General features: G+C 43.5%; 1 protein-coding gene across 1 annotated transcript; it reads right to left on the bottom strand.

Moving 5' to 3' along the window:
* Window positions 1–4101: 4101 nt before the first annotated feature.
* Window positions 4102–6447, bottom strand: LOC122922844 (ly6/PLAUR domain-containing protein 2-like). Its single transcript, XM_044273595.1, has 3 exons — window positions 6396–6447; window positions 4473–4592; window positions 4102–4301 (listed from the first exon to the last, which is right to left on the bottom strand). The coding sequence occupies exons 1-3, from the start codon at window positions 6445–6447 to the stop codon at window positions 4102–4104; spliced, it is 372 nt and encodes a 123-aa protein (XP_044129530.1).
* Between the last annotated feature and the right edge of the window lie 19280 nt (window positions 6448–25727).

Raw genomic sequence — 25727 nt, 5'->3', positions numbered from 1 at the left:
GGACAGCTGGGAGGAAGGAAACCGAAAGTAAAGAAATCATCACAGAGGTGGAGAAACAGGGAAGAGAACTCCTCCAAGCTCTAGTAGTGACATCATCACAGGGGTGTGGAAACAGAGCTGTGAGAACATCTCAAAGCTCTGGTAGTGACACAGGACTGTATATAACACCCGAGAATAACAGGACTGTATATAACACCCCAGAATAACAGGACTGTGTATAACACCCCAGAATAACAGGACTGTGTATAACACCCCAGAATAACAGGACTGTATATAATACCCCAGAATAACAGGACTGTGTATAACACCCCGGAATAACAGGACTGTGTATAACACCCCGGAATAACAGGACTGTATATAACACCCCAGAATAACAGGACTGTATTTAACACCCCAGAATAACAGGACTGTATATAACACCCCGGAATAACAGGACTGTATATAACACCCCGGAATAACAGGACTGTATATAACATCCCAGAATAACAGGACTGTATATAACACCCCAGAATAAGAGGACTGTATATAACATCCCAGAATAAGAGGACTGTATATAGCATCCCAGAATAACAGGACTGTATATAACCTCCCAGAATAACAGGACTGTATATAACACCCCAGAGTAACAGGACTGTATATTTCACCCCAGAATAACAGGACTGTATATAACACCCCACAATAACAGGACTGTATATAACACCCCACAATAACAGGACTGTATATAACACCCCAGAATAACAGGACTGTATATAACACCCCAGAATAACAGGACTGTATATAACACCCCAGAATAACAGGACTGTATATAACACCCCAGAATAACAGGACTGTGTCTCATGTTCCTGTATCCTTGTTTATAGCTGGTTAATATGCTCCTTTTACTTGCTTATTGTCTGATATATTAGATATAAGTATTTTTATTGATGGTTCTCACATCGTCCTGTTACCAGAGATATTTTACTCAGATGTCCTGGAAACTGGAAATAGGAAGACTGTACCTTTAGTATTATCTGCATCTTTGTACCTATAGTTGAGGATATTACCCTGAGACTGAGAAGAAGGGCCCGTCTTTCGACACCTTGTTTCGCTGAGTAGCGGTGATCCCACAAAAATGCTTGGGATAGCTGCTGGATTTCTTGTGCAGTGATCCAATTCATTTCTATGGGATCACCACTGCTCAGAGAACCTGGCCCTGATGGCTGTCCCACAACCAGTGTCTCTGTGTACCTGTACCCTAAGTGGTGCAGGAGTCGTGGGACTATTCCAGAGGTCAAGAAGACGTCTGAACCTATTCACATTCTGATGCCACTTCTTGTCCAGGAACAAGTTGTCACCTCTGATTCCTCCATCGGTGGAGATGTCCACCCTCAGACTGCATATCCCACCTTTCAGGAGGACAATGAAGACATTGATGCATATTTGAAAACATTTGAAGTCTTGGTTAGGTCTCATCATATTGCGGAAGAAGACTGAACATTTATTGGCTGTGAAGAAGGAGGCGGCGGGCACGGTATCTTGGAGCGTGAGCATGGTGCCCGGAGCACCCCACGGGGACGTAGAGCAGACCGGCGCTGCCCTGACCCCGTGCTGCGTCAATCCTTGCCAGTCATCAGTGCTGCAACAGCGCCATGAATGACCGCCAATGTGGCCAATAACAAATCATTTGGACTTTTTGAAAGCCAGTCTGCCATGTGTGCGTCTGCAGTTACGCAACCACTGAATTTAGTGGCCTTTCAAGAAACAGCATGGCCAAATGATAATGGCGCGGCTGTAATCGTATGTGAAGATGCTGCAGAATAAATAAAAAAACTTTAGATCTAATTCAGATGGCCGTATGCTGTCCGCAAAAATGGGGATCCGTTTTTTTTGCGGATTAGATGCAGATCTTTTTACTTCTACGGGGCCATTTTCTTCTGTTGTTACGGCTCCGCAAAACAAATAAAACATGTCCTATACATGGATGTGGCCCCATTGAAGTCTATGGGTCGGCACAAATGCAGAATGCAATCCGTTCTTTTGCGGACATGCTGAACTGTCCGCAAAAAAACAAAACAGCATTTTTGCATACAGCCTACGGCCGTCTGAATGAGCCCGTATGTGAAGTGTTATATACCCCTGTTTAATCATCCTCCAATAGTAAACCTTAATAAGGATGATTAACCACTTCCCTACCGCCGTATGACTATATACATTGGCGGTATTGTCTTTAAAAACTTCAGACACCCGGACAATTTTTTGTGTCTTAATCTGCCCCCCCAAAAATTAATACAATGTCAAAATGTCATACACACAGAATTGGTACCAAAAAAAAAAAAAAAAGCTGTAGAGCACCCCATAAAAAAATGGGACCTCGCACACGGGGGTCAGAATATGGCGATGCAAAGGAAAAAATGTTTTACAAAGTTTTTATTTTTTTCCGGTATTAAAGCTAAGTCATCTAAGGGGCAATCTATTTATTATTGTTTTATATTATTTATTTTTTCACTGGGACAGGATACGACGTCATGCGTTCCAGTGCACGCCGCCTAGCACATGATGGGGCTTTGAGTATGTACAGCAAGTAAGTGGAGCCCTGTATATTTCACCTGGTGGTTAGTTTTAATTACTGATAGGGTATAAACAGGCAGCTAGCACAGTACCTCGTTATCCACTGAGGAAGCGAGAGCGAAACACGCGTCGGGGCTGAAGTTACACTGGTCGGTATGTGATTGATTTACTACCTGTTGTGGATCTAGGTTACTCTCTGTTACCTCAGTTCGGGTGTCCTTTTATGTTGAGGCCGTATCTCCAAACCTTATTGGTTAGCACTTGCACTTCATATTATTCGGGGTGGTCAGACATACACCATTTGGTGTAATGATTTATATACCTGGGGATACTGAGACTACTTATAGTATCATACGGTGCTAGTACAGCCCCACTGTGCTTCTGGGTTGTTTTTGTAAGCCGCCGCTATTGATCCTAATATTTTATCTTTTTATTGTATATTATGTACTAATAAAGTCTTGATTATGTTTACTAAGGATGTTCTGTGTGTGATTCTATAGTGCGGTGGAAGACATGAAAGATGTAGCGGCGAGGGGAAAGTTCCACCTGCTGCAGCAGAAGTCTCAAAAAGGGAAGTAGCTCCTAGTGGCAAGAGTTAATACCGCAGGCTTACATTCTGTACATGGAAAAACACAAGTGACTAACGGGCGAGTGTGACACATGTGGTGCACCCTCTTACACCATGTTGTTTTACACCCAGCTTTTTAGAGTCCTGAAGCCGAGATCTGCCCAGGTTTGCAGTGATTCATCCTTCAGTATCATATCAGGCATAGTCTTCTCCGCCTTGTCGGGTATATAAAGCAAATGCTTTATATAAATGTAAAAAAAAAATATCGGGTCAAAAGAAAAATTATGCAAACTATATTGACCCGTGAGACGGACATAAACATCTCAAAAAGAGTTCAATCAAGAACCTGATTATTTTGTGCAATCAGTAAAACAGGGTACATAACTCTTTAAACTTATGAAAAAGCACAACAGCCTGTTCATGGTTTCTCCTATTTGGTGAGGTCCGGATATCCCAGTATCGGTGATAATAGCTCGCCGTAATCCCTGACACCTCCTGCAAACAACCGTAGCCTTGATCGTGGCCCTAACCTATGTTTCGACATATATATATCTGTTCATACCAGTAATCCCAGTATATGCAATTTACTGGAGTGCAACCTTATTCCATACACCCTTCTCTGGGAGAGACCTATAGCTTGCTAAATCCTGAAGTCTCTGCTACATGAATAGTATGAAAAAAGTGCAGTAAAGACTGACATATCAGGGAGGGAGTGAGAGCGGGCAGATTCTGCGTGATTCAGATCTATGGAAAGCTGGGTGGAACCTCTGTAGGCTCGTGTGTGTAGGGATGGTAAAAGCTTTCCGACCTTCATCCTTTTGTTACAGTATGGGCTCCACATGGCAGCAACCTGAGGCCGCCATCTCTGTCACCTCTGTCTTCACCAAGTCCTGCTCACACCGCGGAGGGTCCACAAGACTCCATGACCAGTGGGACAATAGTGAACTGCTCGTCCCTGAAGTCTCCTTATTTCTGTACGTCTGAGGTTACAGGACTGAGCTCTTCAGGATGGATCCCAGCGCCAGGAGGATGGCGGCGTAGCTGGACTTGACGATGGCGCCGCCGCTGACGTTACACAGGTCGGTGGAGCAGCAAGAGACGGAGCTGGAGATGCCGAGGATGTTAGTGCTGGAAGGAGAACACAACGATGCACAATCCTTATTGATGTTAGAGAATGAAATCCCAGCTGCAGGGAAACACGAAACGAGTCACGTGACTATTCAATAAAAGAGGCGGGGCTGTGACAACCTGTCATTATCAGCCTGGTATATAATTACATATTGGCAGTAACTGGAGTCAGGTGCCGGCTGTAACAACTCGGGGCCCCGGGGTCATAAAACTGAGATACTGAACTCACCTATGGTGACGGACGCCACCGAGGTCTGACAATACGTATCCCCAATAGTGCAGTACCCCTCTGCCAGGCAGTCGTCGTTGGAAGATTCCGATACACAGGTATAGCACTGTAGAGAGAGAGCTGCGGATACGGGGAAGATACAGGTCACATGTAGTCATGTATCTAAGCCTGATATGTGTGATACCGTCTACTGAGGTAAGTATCTAATCCCACCATGTGTGAAACTGTCTGCTAAAATGTGTATCTAATCCTATCCTGTGTGATACTGTCTGCTGAGCTGTGTATCTAATCCTATCCTGTGTGATACTGTCTGCTGAGCTGTGTATCTAATCCTGTCCTGTGTGATACTGTCTGCTGAGCTGTGTATCTAATCCTATCCTGTGTGATACTGTCTGTTGAGCTGTGTATCTAATCCTATCATGTGTGATACTGTCTGCTGAGCTGTGTATCTAATCCTATCCTGTGTGATACTGTCTGCTGAGCTGTGTATCTAATCCTATCCTGTGTGATACTGTCTGCTGAGCTGTGTATCTAATCCTATCATGTGTGATACTGTCTGCTGAGCTGTGTATCTAATCCTTTCCTGTGTGATACTGTCTGCTGATCTGTGTATCTAATCCTATCATGTGTGAAACTGTCTGCTGAGCTGTGTATCTAATCCTATCATGTGTGATACAGTCTGCTGAGCCGTGTATCTAATCCTATCCTGTGTGATACTGTCTGCTGAGCTGTGTATCTAATCCTATCCTGTGTGATACTGTCTGCTGAGCTGTGTATCTAATCCTATCATGTGTGATACTGTCTGCTGAGCTGTGTATCTAATCTTATCCTGTGTGATACTGTCTGCTGAGCTGTGTATCTAATCTTATCCTGTGTGATACTGTCTGCTGAGCTGTTTATCTAATCCTATTCTGTGTGATACTGTCTGCTGAGCTGTGTATCTAATCCTATCCTGTGTGATACTGTCTGCTGAGCTGTGTATCTAATCCTATTATGTATGATACTGTCTGCTGAGCTGTGTATCTAATCCTATCCTGTGTGATACTGTCTGCTGAGCCGTGTATCTAATCCTATCCTGTGTGATACTGTCTGCTGAGCTGTGTATCTAATCCTATCCTGTGTGATACTGTCTGCTGAGCTGTGTATCTAATCCTATCCTGTGTGATACTGTCTGCTGGGCTGTGTATCTAATCTTATCCTGAGTGATACTGTCTGCTGAGCTGTGTATCTAATCCCATCATGTGTGATACTGTCTGCTGAGCTGTGTATCTAATCCTATCATGTGTGATACTGTCTGCTGAGCTGTGTATCTAATCCTATTCTGTGTGATACTGTCTGCTGAGCTGTGTATCTAATCCTATCCTGTGTGATACTGTCTGCTGAGCTGTGTATCTAATCTTATCCTGAGTGATACTGTTTGCTGAGCTGTGTATCTGATCCTATCCTGTGTGATACTGTCTGCTGAGCTGTGTATCTAATCCTATTATGTGTGATACTGTCTGCTGAGCTGTGTATCTAATCCTATCCTGTGTGATACTGTCTGCTGAGCTGTGTATCTAATCCTGTCCTGTGTGATACTGTCTGCTGAGCTGTGTATCTAATCCTATCCTGTGTGATACTGTCTGCTGAGCTGTGTATCTAATCCTATCCTGTGTGATACTGTCTGCTGAACTGTGTATCTAATCCTGTCCTGTGTGATACTGTCTGCTGAGCTGTGTATCTAATCCTATCCTGTGTAATACTGTCTGCTGAACTGTGTATCTAATCCTGTCCTGTGTGATACTGTCTGCTGAGCTGTGTATCTAATCCTATCATGTGTGATACCGTCTGCTGAGTTGTGTATCTTACCCAGTATACAAGCAGTCCACACAGCACTACACCCCCCCATCATTCTAGCAGTGCACCCATCCTGCAGGGTCTTACCTGTGGCGGCACAGAGGGCGATCACCAGGAGGAGGCTCGTGTACGCTGCCATTGTGAGCGGAGTGATGTCTGACCGGCAGCCTCCTCCTCTATATATACAGGACTTTGTGTATGTAGAAAAAGGTTTCCATGAAAACCTCATTATACCAAAAACACTCCATGTAAAGGAATAAGGAGTGGAAACTACAGGAATGCACAACGCAACGTCAGACTGTCTCCTAACAACTTCTACATGTGCAGACAATACATGTTACTAAACACTCACATGACCACTACAAGCAACCAGAATAACAGGACTGTATATAACACCCCACAATAACAGGACTGTATATAACATCCCGGAATAACAGGACTGTATATAACACCCCAGAATAACAGGACTGTATATAACACCCCAGAATAACAGGACTGTATATAACACCCTAGAATAACAGGACTGTATATAACACCCCAGAATAACAGGATGTCACAGCTGTAAGTGAGCAACAAGAGCGTACACAGAGAATAGCAACTGACCGGACCCAAACTAGGGAGGATAAAGGGTGACCCCTGCCAGACCCTAAAAGCTTTCCCTAAGCTGCTATGCCCATGTCCGGATCCAAATGGTGGATCGAGACATGCCCGCGTACCTGAGGCTGAAGACCGCTGAAACCCCTACAATAGTGGAAGGGGCACGGCCACCGGTGCCCTGCTCAGTATATGGACGGAACCGGGGTCGCCTCGGATCCAGTCAGCAAGTGAAACAGAAACACTCAATGTCTGAACACTTAACTGAGGTGCTGCAGCCGCAGTGAAAACAGATTCAAAGTCAGCAGACGATATCCGAAGTACTTGCATCAGCAGAACACAGATCCAGTGAAGAGAAGTCACACAGGTGAAGACACTCAAGCGAGAGATACAGCTCAAAATGAAGAGTATAATCTGCACCTCTACAAAGGAGGAGGGGTGATTTAAAGGCAGCGAAATCAAACACAGGAGGGACAGCTGGGAGGAAGGAAACCGAAAGTAAAGACCTCATCACAGAGGCGGAGAAACAGGGAAGAGAACTCCTCCAAGCTCTAGTAGTGACATCATCACAGGGGTGTGGAAACAGAGCTGTGAGAACGTCTCAAAGCTCTGGTAGTGACACAGGACTGTATATAACACCCCAGAATAACAGGACTGTATATAACACCCCAGAATAACAGGACTGTATATAACACCCCGGAATAACAGGACTGTATATAACACCCCAGAATAACAGGACTGTATATAACACCCCAGAATAACAGGACTGTATATAACACCCCGGAATAACAGGACTGTATATAACACCCCGGAATAACAGGACTGTATATAACATCCCGGAATAACAGGACTGTATATAACATCCCAGAATAAGAGGACTGTATATAGCATCCCAGAATAACAGGACTGTATATAACCTCCCAGAATAACAGGACTGTATATAACACCCCAGAGTAACAGGACTGTATATAACACCCCACAATAACAGGACTGTATATAACATCCCAGAATAACAGGACTGTATATAACACCCCAGTATAACAGGACTGTATATAACACCCCAGAATAACAGGACTGTATATAACACCCCACAATAACAGGACTGTATATAACACCCCACAATAACAGGACTGTATATAACACCCCACAATAACAGGACTGTATATAACATCCCAGAATAACAGGACTGTATATAACACCCCACAATAACAGGACTGTATATAACACCCCAGAATAACAGGACTGTATATAACATCCCAGAATAACAGGACTGTATATAACACCCCAGAATAACATGACTGTATATAACACCCCAGAATAACAGGACTGTATATAACATCCCAGAATAACAGGACTGTATATAACACCCCAGAATAACAGGACTGTATATAACACCCCAGAATAACAGGACTGTATATAACACCCCAGAATAACAGGACTGTATATAACACCTCAGAATAACAGGACTGTATATAACACCTCAGAATAACAGGACTGTATATAACACCCCAGAATAACAGGACTGTGTATAACACCCCGGAATAACAGGACTGTATATAACACCCCGGAATAACAGGACTGTATATAACACCCTAGAATAACAGGACTGTATATAACACCCCAGAATAACAGGACTGTATATAACACCCGAGAATAACAGGACTGTATATAACACCCGAGAATAACAGGACTGTATATAACACCCCAGAATAACAGGACTGTGTATAACACCCCGGAATAACAGGACTGTGTATAACACCCCGGAATAACAGGACTGTATATAACACCCCAGAATAACAGGACTGTATATAACACCCCAGAATAAGAGGACTGTATATAACACCCCACAATAACAGGACTGTATATAACATCCCAGAATAACAGGACTGTATATAACATCCCACAATAACAGGACTGTATATAACACCCCACAATAACAGGACTGTATATAACATCCCGGAATAACAGGACTGTATATAACACCCCACAATAACAGGACTGTATATAACACCCCAGAATAAGAGGACTGTATATAACACCCCACAATAACAGGACTGTATATAACATCCCAGAATAATAGGACTGTATATAACACCCCAGAATAACAGGACTGTATATAACACCCCAGAATAACAGGACTGTATATAACACCCCAGAATAACAGGACTGTATATAACACCTCCGAATAACAGGACTGTATATAACACCTCAGAATAACAGGACTGTTTCTAACACCCTAGAATAACAGGACTGTGTATAACACCCCGGAATAACAGGACTGTATATAACACCCCGGAATAACAGGACTGTATATAACAACCTTGAATAACAGGACTGTATATAACACCCCAGAATAACAGGACTGTATATAACACCCCAGAATAACAGGACTGTATATAACATCCCAGAATAACAGGACAGTATATAACACCCCAGAATAACAGGACTGTATATAACACCCCAGAATAACAGGACTGTATATAACACCCCAGAATAACAGGACTGTATATAACACCTCAGAATAACAGGACTGTATATAACACCTCAGAATAACAGGACTGTATATAACACCCCAGAATAACAGGACTGTGTATAACACCCCGGAATAACAGGACTGTATATAACACCCCGGAATAACAGGACTGTATATAACACCCTAGAATAACAGGACTGTATATAACACCCCAGAATAACAGGACTGTATATAACACCCGAGAATAACAGGACTGTATATAACACCCGAGAATAACAGGACTGTATATAACACCCCAGAATAACAGGACTGTGTATAACACCCCGGAATAACAGGACTGTGTATAACACCCCGGAATAACAGGACTGTATATAACACCCCAGAATAACAGGACTGTATATAACACCCCAGAATAAGAGGACTGTATATAACACCCCACAATAACAGGACTGTATATAACATCCCAGAATAACAGGACTGTATATAACATCCCACAATAACAGGACTGTATATAACACCCCACAATAACAGGACTGTATATAACATCCCGAAATAACAGGACTGTATATAACACCCCACAATAACAGGACTGTATATAACACCCCAGAATAAGAGGACTGTATATAACACCCCACAATAACAGGACTGTATATAACATCCCAGAATAATAGGACTGTATATAACACCCCAGAATAACAGGACTGTATATAACACCCCAGAATAACAGGACTGTATATAACACCCCAGAATAACAGGACTGTATATAACACCTCAGAATAACAGGACTGTATATAACACCTCAGAATAACAGGACTGTTTCTAACACCCTAGAATAACAGGACTGTGTATAACACCCCGGAATAACAGGACTGTATATAACACCCCGGAATAACAGGACTGTATATAACAACCTTGAATAACAGGACTGTATATAACACCCCAGAATAACAGGACTGTATATAACACCCGAGAATAACAGGACTGTATATAACACCCGAGAATAACAGGACTGTATATAACACCCCAGAATAACAGGACTGTGTATAACACCCCGGAATAACAGGATTGTATATAACATCCCGGAATAACAGGACTGTATATAACACCTCAGAATAACAGGACTGTATATAACACCCCAGAATAACAGGATGTCACGGCTGTAAGTGAGCAACAAGAGCGTACACAGAGAATAGCAACTGACCGGACCCAAACTAGGGAGGATAAAGGGTGACCCCTGCCAGACCCTAAAAGCTTTCCCTAAGCTGCTATGCCCATGTCCGGATCCAAATGGTGGATCGAGACATGCCCGCGTACCTGAGGCTGAAGACCGCTGAAACCCCTACAATAGTGGAAGGGGCACGGCCACCGGTGCCCTGCTCAGTATATGGACGGAACCGGGGTCGCCTCGGATCCAGTCAGCAAGTGAAACAGAAACACTCAATGTCTGAACACTTAACTGAGGTGCTGCAGCCGCAGTGAAAACAGATCCAAAGTCAGCAGACGATATCCGAAGTACTTGCATCAGCAGAACACAGATCCAGTGAAGAGAAGTCACACAGGTGAAGACACTCAAGCGAGAGATACAGCTCAAAATGAAGAGTATAATCTGCACCTCTACAAAGGAGGAGGGGTGATTTAAAGGCAGCGAAATCAAACACAGGAGGGACAGCTGGGAGGAAGGAAACCGAAAGTAAAGACCTCATCACAGAGGCGGAGAAACAGGGAAGAGAACTCCTCCAAGCTCTAGTAGTGACATCATCACAGGGGTGTGGAAACAGAGCTGTGAGAACGTCTCAAAGCTCTGGTAGTGACACAGGACTGTATATAACACCCCAGAATAACAGGACTGTATATAACACCCCAGAATAACAGGACTATATATAACACCCGAGAATAACAGGACTGTATATAACACCCCAGAATAACAGGACTGTATATAACACCCCAGAATAACAGGACTGTGTATAACACCCCGGAATAACAGGACTGTGTATAACACCCCGGAATAACAGGACTGTATATAACACCCCAGAAAAACAGGACTGTATATAACATCCCACAATAACAGGACTGTATATAACATCCCAGAATAACAGCACTGTATATAACACCCCACAATAACAGGACTGTATATAACACTGTGGCGAAACCAACCTCGCCACTGGCTTTTGGAGGGGGCAGTTTGAAGGCCTCTTGCCTCAGGATTATGGCCCATGCTAACTTTTGAACCCCTGAACCTATTCCAGGGAATTTTGGATAGGTTTGTCCCCCAAGTTATACTGTTTAAATTGATGTAAGTTATATGTATGGACAATGTAACCTCACAAAGTTATAACAACTTATAATAAGTGTAACTTGTCAGCTTGGGAGGAATATGCTGGGTGTGGTTCTATTGTCCCATTGTCCCATTGTGTGTTTAAATGGTGATGTCTGTCTTGTTGTCTCCACATGTGTATTGGTGATCTCCCCTTTGTCCTGAGAGATAATTGGATTGTCTTCGGTCGTCTCCCAGGCAGAGAGGAGGAAACCATGATGCATTGTGGGGATATGTTGTATCTGTTCTGTGTCGCAGTCTCCCTTCTGGTCCTCTAGGGGGCGGGAACGATTGGTTGATGTATTTACATTGTGTGTGTTGTGAATTACTGATTGGTTGGATTTCAAAACCCTGTGGGCAGTACTATGTTTGGTTTTTATCAATAAAAGAGGCTGTACTTGAAGTACAGTCAGACCACTGTTTGACCCTCAAGACGGAGCCTTGTCTCGTTATTGGGGGGATTCCCTGTATGCTGTTGGAGACTGATTGCCAGGAGTGTAAGCCGATTGGATGCTTTTCCTGTTCGTCTGCTGGCAGCTATCCGCGAGGTTCCAGCTTGGAGTGCTATTTTGTATCCAGTTCGGGAGGTTGGTGTTCTGCAGTAGCTGTGCCTGTCTCTCGGAAAGGGGCATATCGCCTAAACGGATCTTAACCCCTTGTCTGCTGAAACGGTGCTGTTACAAACACCCCAGAATAACAGGACTGTATATAACACCCCACAATAACAGGACTGTATATAACACCCCAGAATAACAGGACTGTATATAACACCCCAGAATAACAGGACTGTATATAACACCTCAGAATAACAGGACTGTATATAACACCTCAGAATAACAGGACTGTATATAACACCCCAGAATAACAGGACTGTGTATAACACCCCGGAATAACAGGACTGTATATAACACCCCAGAATAACAGGACTGTATATAACACCCTAGAATAACAGGACTGTATATAACACCCCAGAATAACAGGACTGTATATAACACCCGAGAATAACAGGACTGTATATAACACCCGAGAATAACAGGACTGTATATAACACCCCAGAATAACAGGACTGTGTATAACACCCTGGAATAACAGGACTGTATATAACACCCCGGAATAACAGGACTGTATATAACACCCCAGAATAACAGGACTGTATATAACACCCTAGAATAACAGGACTGTATATAACACCCCAGAATAACAGGATGTCACGGCTGTAAGTGAGCAACAAGAGCGTACACAGAGAATAGCAACTGACCGGACCCAAACTAGGGAGGATAAAGGGTGACCCCTGCCAGACCCTAAAAGCTCTCCCTAAGCTGCTATGCCCATGTCCGGATCCAAATGGTGGATCGAGACATGCCCGCGTACCTGAGGCTGAAGACCGCTGAAACCCCTACAATAGTGGAAGGGGCACGGCCACCGGTGCCCTGCTCAGTATATGGACGGAACCGGGGTCGCCTCGGATCCAGTCAGCAAGTGAAACAGAAACACTCAATGTCTGAACACTTAACTGAGGTGCTGCAGCCGCAGTGAAAACAGATCCAAAGTCAGCAGACGATATCCGAAGTACTTGCATCAGCAGAACACAGATCCAGCGAAGAGAAGTCACACAGGTGAAGACACTCAAGCGAGAGATACAGCTCAAAATGAAGAGTATAATCTGCACCTCTACAAAGGAGGAGGGGTGATTTAAAGGCAGCGAAATCAAACACAGGAGGGACAGCTGGGAGGAAGGAAACCGAAAGTAAAGACCTCATCACAGAGGCGGAGAAACAGGGAAGAGAACTCCTCCAAGCTCTAGTAGTGACATCATCACAGGGGTGTGGAAACAGAGCTGTGAGAACGTCTCAAAGCTCTGGTAGTGACACAGGACTGTATATAACACCCGAGAATAACAGGACTGTATATAACACCCCAGAATAACAGGACTATATATAACACCCGAGAATAACAGGACTGTATATAACACCCCAGAATAACAGGACTGTATATAACACCCCAGAATAACAGGACTGTGTATAACACCCCGGAATAACAGGACTGTATATAACACCCCAGAATAACAGGACTGTATATAACACCCCGGAATAACAGGACTGTATATAACACCCCGGAATAACAGGACTGTATATAACATCCCAGAATAACAGGACTGTATATAACATCCCAGAATAACAGGACTTTATATAACATCCCAGAATAAGAGGACTGTATATAGCATCCCAGAATAACAGGACTGTATATAACCTCCCAGAATAACAGGACTGTATATAACACCCCAGACTAACAGGACTGTATATAACCTCCCAGAATAACAGGACTGTATATAACACCCCAGAGTAACAGGACTGTATATAACACCCCAGAATAACAGGACTGTATATAACACCCCAGAATAACAGGACTGTATATAACACCCTTGAATAACAGGAATGTATATAACCCCCAGAATAACAGGACTGTATATAACATCCCAAAATAACAGGACTGTATATAACATCCCAGAATAAGAGGACTGTATATAACTCCCCAGAATAACAGGACTGTATATAACACCCCAGAATAACAGGACTGTATATAACATCCCAGAATAACAGGACTGTATATAACATCCCAGAATAAGAGGACTGTATATAACACCCCAGAATAACAGGACTGTATATAACACTCCACAATAACAGGACTTTATATAACACCCCAGAATAACAGGACTGTATATAACACCCCCAGAATAACAGGACTGTATATAACACCCCAGAATAACAGGACTGTATATAACACCCCAGAATAACAGGACTGTATATAACACCCCAGACTAACAGGACTGTATATAACCTCCCAGAATAACAGGACTGTATATAACACCCCAGAGTAACAGGACTGTATATAACACCCCAGAATAACAGGACTGTATATAACACCCCAGAATAACAGGACTGTATATAACACCCTTGAATAACAGGAATGTATATAACACCCCAGAATAACAGGACTGTATATAACATCCCAAAATAACAGGACTGTATATAACATCCCAGAATAAGAGGACTGTATATAACTCCCCAGAATAACAGGACTGTATATAACACCCCAGAATAACAGGACTGTATATAACATCCCAGAATAACAGGACTGTATATAACATCCCAGAATAAGAGGACTGTATATAACACCCCAGAATAACAGGACTGTATATAACACTCCACAATAACAGGACTTTATATAACACCCCAGAATAACAGGACTGTATATAACACTCCACAATAACAGGACTTTATATAACACCCCAGAATAACATGACTGTATATAACACCCCCAGAATAACAGGACTGTATATAACACCCCAGAATAACAGGACTGTATATAACACCCCAGAATAACAGGACTGTATATAACACCCCAGACTAACAGGACTGTATATAACCTCCCAGAATAACAGGACTGTATATAACACCCCGGAATAACAGGACTGTATATAACACCCCGGAATAACAGGACTGTATATAACATCCCAGAATAACAGGACTGTATATAACATCCCAGAATAACAGGACTGTATATAACATCCCAGAATAAGAGGACTGTATATAGCATCCCAGAATAACAGGACTGTATATAACCTCCCAGAATAACAGGACTGTATATAACACCCCAGACTAACAGGACTGTATATAACCTCCCAGAATAACAGGACTGTATATAACACCCCAGAGTAACAGGACTGTATATAACACCCCAGAATAACAGGACTGTATATAACACCCCAGAATAACAGGACTGTATATAACACCCTTGAATAACAGGAATGTATATAACACCCCAGAATAACAGGACTGTATATAACATCCCAAAATAACAGGACTGTATATAACATCCCAGAATAAGAGGACTGTATATAACTCCCCAGAATAACAGGACTGTATATAACACCCCAGAATAACAGGACTGTATATAACATCCCAGAATAACAGGACTGTATATAACATCCCAGAATAAGAGGACTGTATATAACACCCCAGAATAACAGGACTGTATATAACACTCCACAATAACAGGACTTTATATAACACCCCAGAATAACAGGACTGTATATAACACCCCAGAATAACAGGACTGTATATAACACCCCAGAATAACAGGACTGTATATAACACCCCAGAATAACAGGACTGTATATAACCTCCCAGAATAACAGGACTGTATATAACACCCCAGAGTAACAGGACTGTATATAACACCCCAGAATAACAGGACTGTATATAACACCCCAGAATAACAGGACTGTATATAACACCCTTGAATAACAGGAATGTATATAACACCCCAGAATAACAGGACTGTATATAACATCCCAAAATAACAGGACTGTATATAACATCCCAGAATAAGAGGACTGTATATAACTCCCCAGAATAACAGGACTGTATATAACACCCCAGAATAACAGGACTGTATATAACATCCCAGAATAACAGGACTGTATATAACATCCCAGAATAAGAGGACTGTATATAACACCCCAGAATAACAGGACTGTATATAACACTTCACAATAACAGGACTTTATATAACACCCCAGAATAACAGGACTGTATATAACACCCCAGAATAACAGGACTGTATATAACACCCTTGAATAACAGGAATGTATATAACACCCCAGAATAACAGGACTGTATATAACATCCCAAAATAACAGGACTGTATATAACATCCCAGAATAAGAGGACTGTATATAACTCCCCAGAATAACAGGACTGTATATAACACCCCAGAATAACAGGACTGTATATAACATCCCAGAATAACAGGACTGTATATAACATCCCAGAATAAGAGGACTGTATATAACACCCCAGAATAACAGGACTGTATATAACACTTCACAATAACAGGACTTTATATAACACCCCAGAATAACAGGACTGTATATAACACCCCAGAATAACAGGGCTGTATATAACACCCCAGAATAACAGGACTGTATATAACACCCCCAGAATAACAGGACTGTATATAACACCCCAGAATAACAGGACTGTATATAACACCCCGGAATAACAGGACTGTATATAACATCCCAGAATAACAGGACTGTATATAACATCCCAGAATAACAGGACTGTATATAACATCCCAGAATAAGAGGACTGTATATAGCATCCCAGAATAACAGGACTGTATATAACCTCCCAGAATAACAGGACTGTATATAACACCCCAGACTAACAGGACTGTATATAACCTCCCAGAATAACAGGACTGTATATAACACCCCAGAGTAACAGGACTGTATATAACACCCCAGAATAACAGGACTGTATATAACACCCCAGAATAACAGGACTGTATATAACACCCTTGAATAACAGGAATGTATATAACACCCCAGAATAACAGGACTGTATATAACATCCCAAAATAACAGGACTGTATATAACATCCCAGAATAAGAGGACTGTATATAACTCCCCAGAATAACAGGACTGTATATAACACCCCAGAATAACAGGACTGTATATAACATCCCAGAATAACAGGACTGTATATAACATCCCAGAATAAGAGGACTGTATATAACACCCCAGAATAACAGGACTGTATATAACACTCCACAATAACAGGACTTTATATAACACCCCAGAATAACAGGACTGTATATAACACCCCAGAATAACAGGACTGTATATAACACCCCAGAATAACAGGACTGTATATAACACCCCAGACTAACAGGACTGTATATAACCTCCCAGAATAACAGGACTGTATATAACACCCCAGAGTAACAGGACTGTATATAACACCCCAGAATAACAGGACTGTATATAACACCCCAGAATAACAGGACTGTATATAACACCCTTGAATAACAGGAATGTATATAACACCCCAGAATAACAGGACTGTATATAACATCCCAAAATAACAGGACTGTATATAACATCCCAGAATAAGAGGACTGTATATAACTCCCCAGAATAACAGGACTGTATATAACACCCCAGAATAACAGGACTGTATATAACATCCCAGAATAACAGGACTGTATATAACATCCCAGAATAAGAGGACTGTATATAACACCCCAGAATAACAGGACTGTATATAACACTTCACAATAACAGGACTTTATATAACACCCCAGAATAACAGGACTGTATATAACACCCCAGAATAACAGGACTGTATATAACACCCTTGAATAACAGGAATGTATATAACACCCCAGAATAACAGGACTGTATATAACATCCCAAAATAACAGGACTGTATATAACATCCCAGAATAAGAGGACTGTATATAACTCCCCAGAATAACAGGACTGTATATAACACCCCAGAATAACAGGACTGTATATAACATCCCAGAATAACAGGACTGTATATAACATCCCAGAATAAGAGGACTGTATATAACACCCCAGAATAACAGGACTGTATATAACACTTCACAATAACAGGACTTTATATAACACCCCAGAATAACAGGACTGTATATAACACCCCAGAATAACAGGGCTGTATATAACACCCCAGAATAACAGGACTGTATATAACACCCCCAGAATAACAGGACTGTATATAACACCCCAGAATAACAGGACTGTATATAACACCCCAGAATAACAGGACTGTATATAACACCCCCAGAATAACAGGACTGTATATAACACCCCAGAATAACAGGACTGTATATAACACCCCAGAATAACAGGACTGTATATAACACCCCCAGAATAACAGGACTGTATATAACACCCCAGAATAACAGGACTGTATATAACACCCCAGAGAGACAGGACTGTATATAACATCCCAGAATAACAGGACTGTATATAACACCCCAGAGAGACAGGACTGTATATAACATCCCAGAATAACAGGACTGTATATAACACCCCAGAATAACAGGACTGTATATAACACCCCAGAATAACAGGACTGTATATAACACCACAGAGTAACAGGACTGTATATAACACCCCAGAGTAACAGGACTGTATATACAGTTGAAACCAGAAGTTTATATACACAGGCTTGGACTGTCCTACAGGGGTACAGGGGAATCCCCCGGTGGGCCCCTGAGCAAGGTGGGCCCCAAGTCTCCCAGCCCCTGTACCAGTGGCACATAACACAGTAGACCCCCATAGTCAATCATCTTATAGCATCTTGGTCATAATGTATCCATATTTATAAATAAAAGAAAATGAACAGGGCGGCTCTCCCCGATGCTGTGTTGTAAAAACAGTCCTTTAATCTTGAAAAACAATGTTCAGGGTGACAGGCAGGCGCAGTACGCACACATCCTACACATATTAGCAGCGACGGCCGCTTCGCGCCAATTCGCGCTCGGTTTTCAGTGGCAGGAGGGTTTCAGTCTGGTTTCCCTCATGGAGCGGGTGTTGCAGCTGCCCTCTATGTCCTGGAGAACGTAGGTAAGAGCACTTTGTTTTTTGATTTTGTTAGGGAGGCATTATTTTTTATTTTAACTAACAACGTCGTTAAGTTTGGGAATTAGTGGTATCGCCAAAGGTGCGGTACCGCTATGCGTACTCCCGTATCTTGTACTTTCGCTAGGTTAGAGGACCGTTACATATTCTCTACCAGTAATCCACATCTTTGTGGTAGTAAACTGTTCTTACGATATGAGGACGACATCTTCATGATCTGGTCGGGCACTAAGGCCGAATGTGCTGATTTTGTTGCTTTTCTGAATGAAGGTAATAGTACGGGCATGTTCTTCTCCCTGAATTATGGCGGTGAACGCCTTGAATTTTTGGATGTGTCTGTTGAGGTGATGGGCGGCGAGTTGGTCACTAAAGGTTTTCGTAAGCCCGCGACGACCAACTCTCTGCTACACCGCAACAGTTTTCATCTTGTTAGTGTTAAAAGATCCGTCCCATATGGACAATATATCAGGCTGAGACGCATCAGTAGCCCGAAGGAAGGTTTCGAAGAACAGGCCACTCAATTAAAAGAACGCCTTATGAAGAGAGGCTAGCCCATGAAGATGCTGGACACTGCGATGCATAAGGCTGGGAGTTTTTCCCAGCGTGATTTACTTTCTTGCAGTACAATAGGCCAAGATAGAAAAGGACAGAGGGTGACTAGGGAAGAGAAGGTACTGGTAATGACATACGGAGGGCCATTCATAAACACTGGGATATTCTGAGAAGGGACGCCTGTTTTGCCGAGTACGGTGATAAACCACTGGTGACATTCAGGAAAAGCCCCACTATTAGAGATAAGCTGGTCAGAAGCGGCTTTACAGGGGCAATAAAAAGTATTTGGCTACATGAGAATAGACCGAAGGGGAGCTTTAAATGTGGTAACTGCTCCTATCACTCGTTCATCTCTCAGAGTAAAATACTAGATTTTGGAGGTGTGCAACTCAGAGTTAAAGGGGTTGTCCGGGGTCAGAGCTGAACCCAGACATACCCTTATTTTCATATCTCATGCTCCAATGCGCTCACTTACCCTGCGCTAGATCGCGCAGTGCACGGGCTCTTTTGTTTTTAATAACACACTGCCAGGCGGAAACTTCCGCCCCGGCAGTTTGTTCGGTGACGTCACAGGCTCTGATGGGCGGGCTTTAGCGCTGCCCTAACCGTTTTACTGGCTAGGGCAGCACTAAATCCCGCCCATCAGTGCCGGTGACGTCACCGGGGTTCCTGGCAGCCCCACGGAGAGCCCCGGTACGTCACCGGATCTCCAGAAAATGCCTTTGCCCTGTGCGATTTAGCGCAGGACAAAGGAGAGCATCGGAACATAAACTGCTCTGATGCTCAAGTCAGAGGGGCTGCCGGGGTGAAAATGGAGGGATGTCCGGGTTCAGCCCTGAACCCGGACAACCCCTTTAAGGACTTTATCACATGCAGGAATACGTTTGTAGTATATCTATTTACATGAAGCTGTGGCCACGTCTATATCGGGAAAACTATTAGATGCCTGTTTGAGAGAGTCGGGGAACATATTAATTCTGTACAATCAGGAACAGGCTGCCCTGGATTTATTACACCTATGAGGGAAGTGCATGACCGAAGTTGTAAAACACTGAAGTTTGTTGCTATTGAACTAGTCCCTAATCCACCACTGGGGGGGGGGGGGGGGCAGACATCGTCTACTGCTGCAGAAGGAAGCTAGATGGATTCTACGGACAGAGGCCTTAGGGAAGTTACGTCCTAATGACAGAAATGATCTGAGTGTTTTTCTGTGACTTTTGCATTCTAATATTAATCTAAAATTATAACACCCCAGAATAACAGGACTGTATATAACACCCCAGAATAACAGGACTGTATATAACACCCCAGAATACAGGACTGTATAACACCCCAGAATACAGGACTGTATATAACACCCCAGAATAACAGGACTGTATATAACACCCCAGAATAACAGGACTGTATATAACACCCCAGAATAACAGGACTGTATATAACACCCCAGAATAACAGGACTGTATATAACACCCCAGAATAACAGGACTGTATATAACCCCCAGAATAACAGGACTGTATATAACACCCCAGAGTAACAGGACTGTATATAACACCCCAGAATAACAGGACTGTATATAACACCCCAGAATAACAGGACTGTGTATAACACCCCAGAATAACAGGACTGTATATAACATCCCAGAATAACAGGACTGTATATAACACCCCAGACTAACAGGACTGTATATTACATCCCAGAATAACAGGACCGTATATAACACCCCAGAATAACAGGACTGTATATAACACCCCCAGAATAACAGGACTGTATATAACACCCCAGAATAACAGGACTGTATATAACACCCCAGAATAACAGGACAGTATATAACACCCCATATAACACCCCATTACTATATGGGAGCAGTGTGAGGGAAATTACTATATGGAGCAGTGTGAGGGAAATTACTATATGGGGCAGTGTGGGGGAAATTACTATATGGGGCAGTGTGGGGGAAATTACTATATGGGCAGTGTGGGGGAAATTACTATATGGGGCAGTGTGGGGGGAATTACTATAGGTGCAGTGTGAGGGAAATTACTATATGGGGCAGTGTGGGGGAAATTACTATATGGGGGCAGTGTGGGGGAAATTACTATATGGGGCAGTGTGAGGGAAATTACTATATTGGGGCAGTGTGGGGGAATTACTATATGGGGCAGTGGGGGAAATTACTATATGGGACAGTGTGGGGGAAATTACTATATGGATCAGTGTGAGGGAAATTACTATATGGGACAGTGTGGGGGAAATTACTATATGGGGCAGTGTGGGGAAAATTACTATATGGGGGCAGTGTGGGGGAAATTACTATATGGGGCAGTGTGGTGGAAATTACTATATGGGGGCAGTGTGGTGGAAATTACTATATGGGGCATGTGAGGGGAAATTACTATAATGGAGTCAGTGTAGGGGGAAATTACTATATGGGGGCAGTGTGGGGGAAATTACTATATGGGGGCAGTGTGGGGGAAATTACTATATGGGGGCAGTGTGGGGGAAATTACTATATGGGGCAGTGTGGGGGAAATTACTATATGGGGCAGTGTGGGGAAATTACTATAGGGGCAGTGTGGGGAAATTACTATATGGGGCAGTGTGGGGGAAATTACTATAGGGGCAGTGTGGGGAAATTACTATATGGGGCAGTGTGGGGGAAATTACTATATGGGGCAGTGTGGGGAAATTACTATATGGGGCAGTGTGGGGGAAATTACTATATGGGGCAGTGTGGGGGAAATTACTATATGGGCAGTGTGGGGGAAATTACTATGGGGCAGTGTGGGGGAAATTACTATATGGGGCAGTGTGGGGGAAATTACTATATGGGGCAGTGTGGGGGAAATTACTATATGGGCAGTGTGGGGAAATTACTATATGGGGCAGTGTGGGGGAAATTACTATAGGGGCAGTGGGGGGAAATTACTATAGGGGCAGTGTGGGGGAAATTACTATATGGGACAGTGTGGGGGAAATTACTATATGGGGCAGTGTGGGGGAAATTACTATATGGGGCAGTGTGGGGAAATTACTATATGGGGCAGTGTGGGGGAAATTACTATATGGGGCAGTGTGGGGGAAATTACTATATGGGGCAGTGTGGGGGAAATTACTATATGGGGCAGTGTGGGGGAAATTACTATATGGGGCAGTGTGGTGGAAATTACTATATGGGGCAGTGTGGGGGAAATTACTATATGGGGCAGTGTGGGGGAAATTACTATATGGGCAGTGTGGGGGAAATTACTATATGGGGCAGTGTGGGGGAAAATTACTATATGGGGCAGTGTGGGGGAAATTACTATATGGGGCAGTGTGGGGGGAAATTACTATATGGGGCAGTGTGGGGGAAATTACTATATGGGAGCAGTGTGGGGGAAATTACTATATTGGGCAGTGTGGGGGAAATTACTATATGGGGCAGTGTGGGGAAATACTATATATGGGGCAGTGTGGGGGAAATTACTATATGGGGCAGTGTGGGGGAAATTACTATATGGGAGCAGTGTGGGGGAAATTACTATATGGGGCAGTGGTGGGGAAATTACTATATGGGCAGTGTGGGGAAATTACTATATGGGAGCAGTGTGGGGGAAATTACTATATGGGGCAGTGTGGGGGAAATTACTATATGGGGCAGTGTGGGGGGAAATTACTATATGGGGCAGTGTGGGGGAAATTACTATATGGGGGCAGTGTGGGGGAAATTACTATATGGGGCAGTGTGGGGGAAATTACTATATGGGGCAGTGTGGGGGAAATTACTATATGGGGCAGTGTGGGGGAAATTACTATATGGGAGCAGTGTGGGGGAAATACTATATGGGGCAGTGTGGGGGGAAATTACTATATGGGGCAGTGTGGGGGGAAATTACTATATGGGCAGGTGGGGGGAAATTACTATATGGGGGCAGTGTGGGTGAAATTACTATATGGGAGCAGTGTGGGGGAAATTACTATATGGGGCAGTGTGGGGGGAAATTACTATATGGGGCAGTGTGGGGGGAAATTACTATATGGGGCAGTGTGGTGAAATTACTATAGGAAGCAGTGTGGGGGAAATTACTATATGGGCAGTGTGGGGGAAATTACTATATGGGGCAGTGTGGGGGAAATTACTATATGGGGCAGTGTGGGGGAAATTACTATATGGGAGCAGTGTGGGGAAATTACTATATGGGGCGTGTGGGGGAAATTACTATATGGGGCAGTGTGGGGGAAATTTACTATATGGGAGCAGTGTGGGGGAAATTACTATATGGGAGCAGTGTGGGGGAAATTACTATATGGGGCAGTGTGGGGGGAAATTACTATATGGGGCAGTGTGGTGGGAAATTACTACATGGGGGGCAGTGTGTGGGAAATTACTATATGGGCAGTGTGGGGGAAATTACTATATGGGGCAGTGTGGGGGAAATTACTATATGGGAGCAGTGTGGGGGAAATTACTATATGGGAGCAGTGTGGGGGAAATTACTATATGGAGCAGTGTGGGGGAAATTACTCTATGGGCAGTGTGGGGAAATTACTATATGGGGCAGTGTGGGGGAAATTACATATGGGGGCAGTGTGGGGGAAATACTATATGGGGAGCAGTGTGGGGGAAATTACTATATGGGCGTGTGGGGGAAATTACTATATGGGGCAGTGTGGGGAAATTACTATATTGGGCAGTGTGGGGGAAATACTATAGGGGCAGTCGTGGGGGAAATTACTATTATGTGGGCAGTGTGGGGAAATTACTAGTATGGGGGCAGTGTGGGGAAATTACTATATGGGGCAGTGTGGGGGAAATTACTATATGGGGCAGTGTGAGGGAAATTACTATATGGGGCAGTGTGGGGAAATACTATATGGGGCAGTGTGGGGGGAAATTACTATATGGGGCAGTGTGGGGGAAATTACTATATGGGGCAGTGTGGGGAAATTACTATATGGGGCAGTGTGGGGGAAATTACTATATGGGGCAGTGTGGGGAAATTACTATATGGGGCAGTGTGGGGGAAATTACTATAGGGGCAGTGTGGGGGAAATTACTATATGGGCAGTGGGGGAAATTACTATATGGGGCAGTGTGGGGGAAATTACTATATGGGGCAGTGTGGGGGAAATTACTATATGGGGCAGTGGGGGGAAATTACTATATGGGGCAGTGTGGGGGAAATTACTATATGGGGCAGTGTGGGGGAAATTACTATATGGGGCAGTGTGGGGGAAATTACTATATGGGGCAGTGTGGGGGAAATTACTATATGGGGCAGTGTGGGGAAATTACTATATGGGGCAGTGTGGGGAAATTACTATATGGGGCAGTGTGGGGGAAATTACTATATGGGGCAGTGTGGGGGAAATTACTATATGGGGCAGTGTGGGGGAAATTACTATATGGGGCAGTGTGGGGGAAATTACTATATGGGGCAGTGTGGGGGAAATTACTATATGGGGCAGTGTGGGGGAAATTACTATATGGGGCAGTGTGGGGGAAATTACTATATGGGGCAGTGTGGGGGAAATTACTATATGGGGCAGTGTGGGGAAATTACTATATGGGGCAGTGTGGGGGAAATTACTATATGGGGCAGTGTGGGGGAAATTACTATATGGGGCAGTGTGGGGAAAACTATATGGGGCAGTGTGGGGGAAATTACTATATGGGGCAGTGTGGGGAAATTACTATATGGGGCAGTGTGGGGAAATTACTATATGGGGCAGTGTGGGGGAAATTACTATATGGGGCAGTGTGGGGGAAATTACTATATGGGGCAGTGTGGGAAATTACTATATGGGGCAGTGTGTGGGGGAAATTACTATATGGGGCAGTGTGGGGGAAATTACTATATGGGGCAGTGTGGGGGAAATTACTATATGGGCAGTGTGGGGGAAATTACTATATGAGGGCAGTGTGGGGGAAATTACTATCTGGGGCAGTGTGGGGAAATTACTATATGGGGCAGTGTGGGGGAAATTACTATATGGGCAGTGTGGGGAAATTACTATTATGGGGCAGTGTGGGGGGAAATTACTATAT

This window comes from Bufo gargarizans, unplaced genomic scaffold (genome assembly GCF_014858855.1).
Source record: "Bufo gargarizans isolate SCDJY-AF-19 unplaced genomic scaffold, ASM1485885v1 fragScaff_scaffold_778_pilon, whole genome shotgun sequence".
Lineage (NCBI taxonomy): Eukaryota > Metazoa > Chordata > Amphibia > Anura > Bufonidae > Bufo > Bufo gargarizans.
This window is presented reverse-complemented; position numbering and strand designations above follow the sequence as displayed.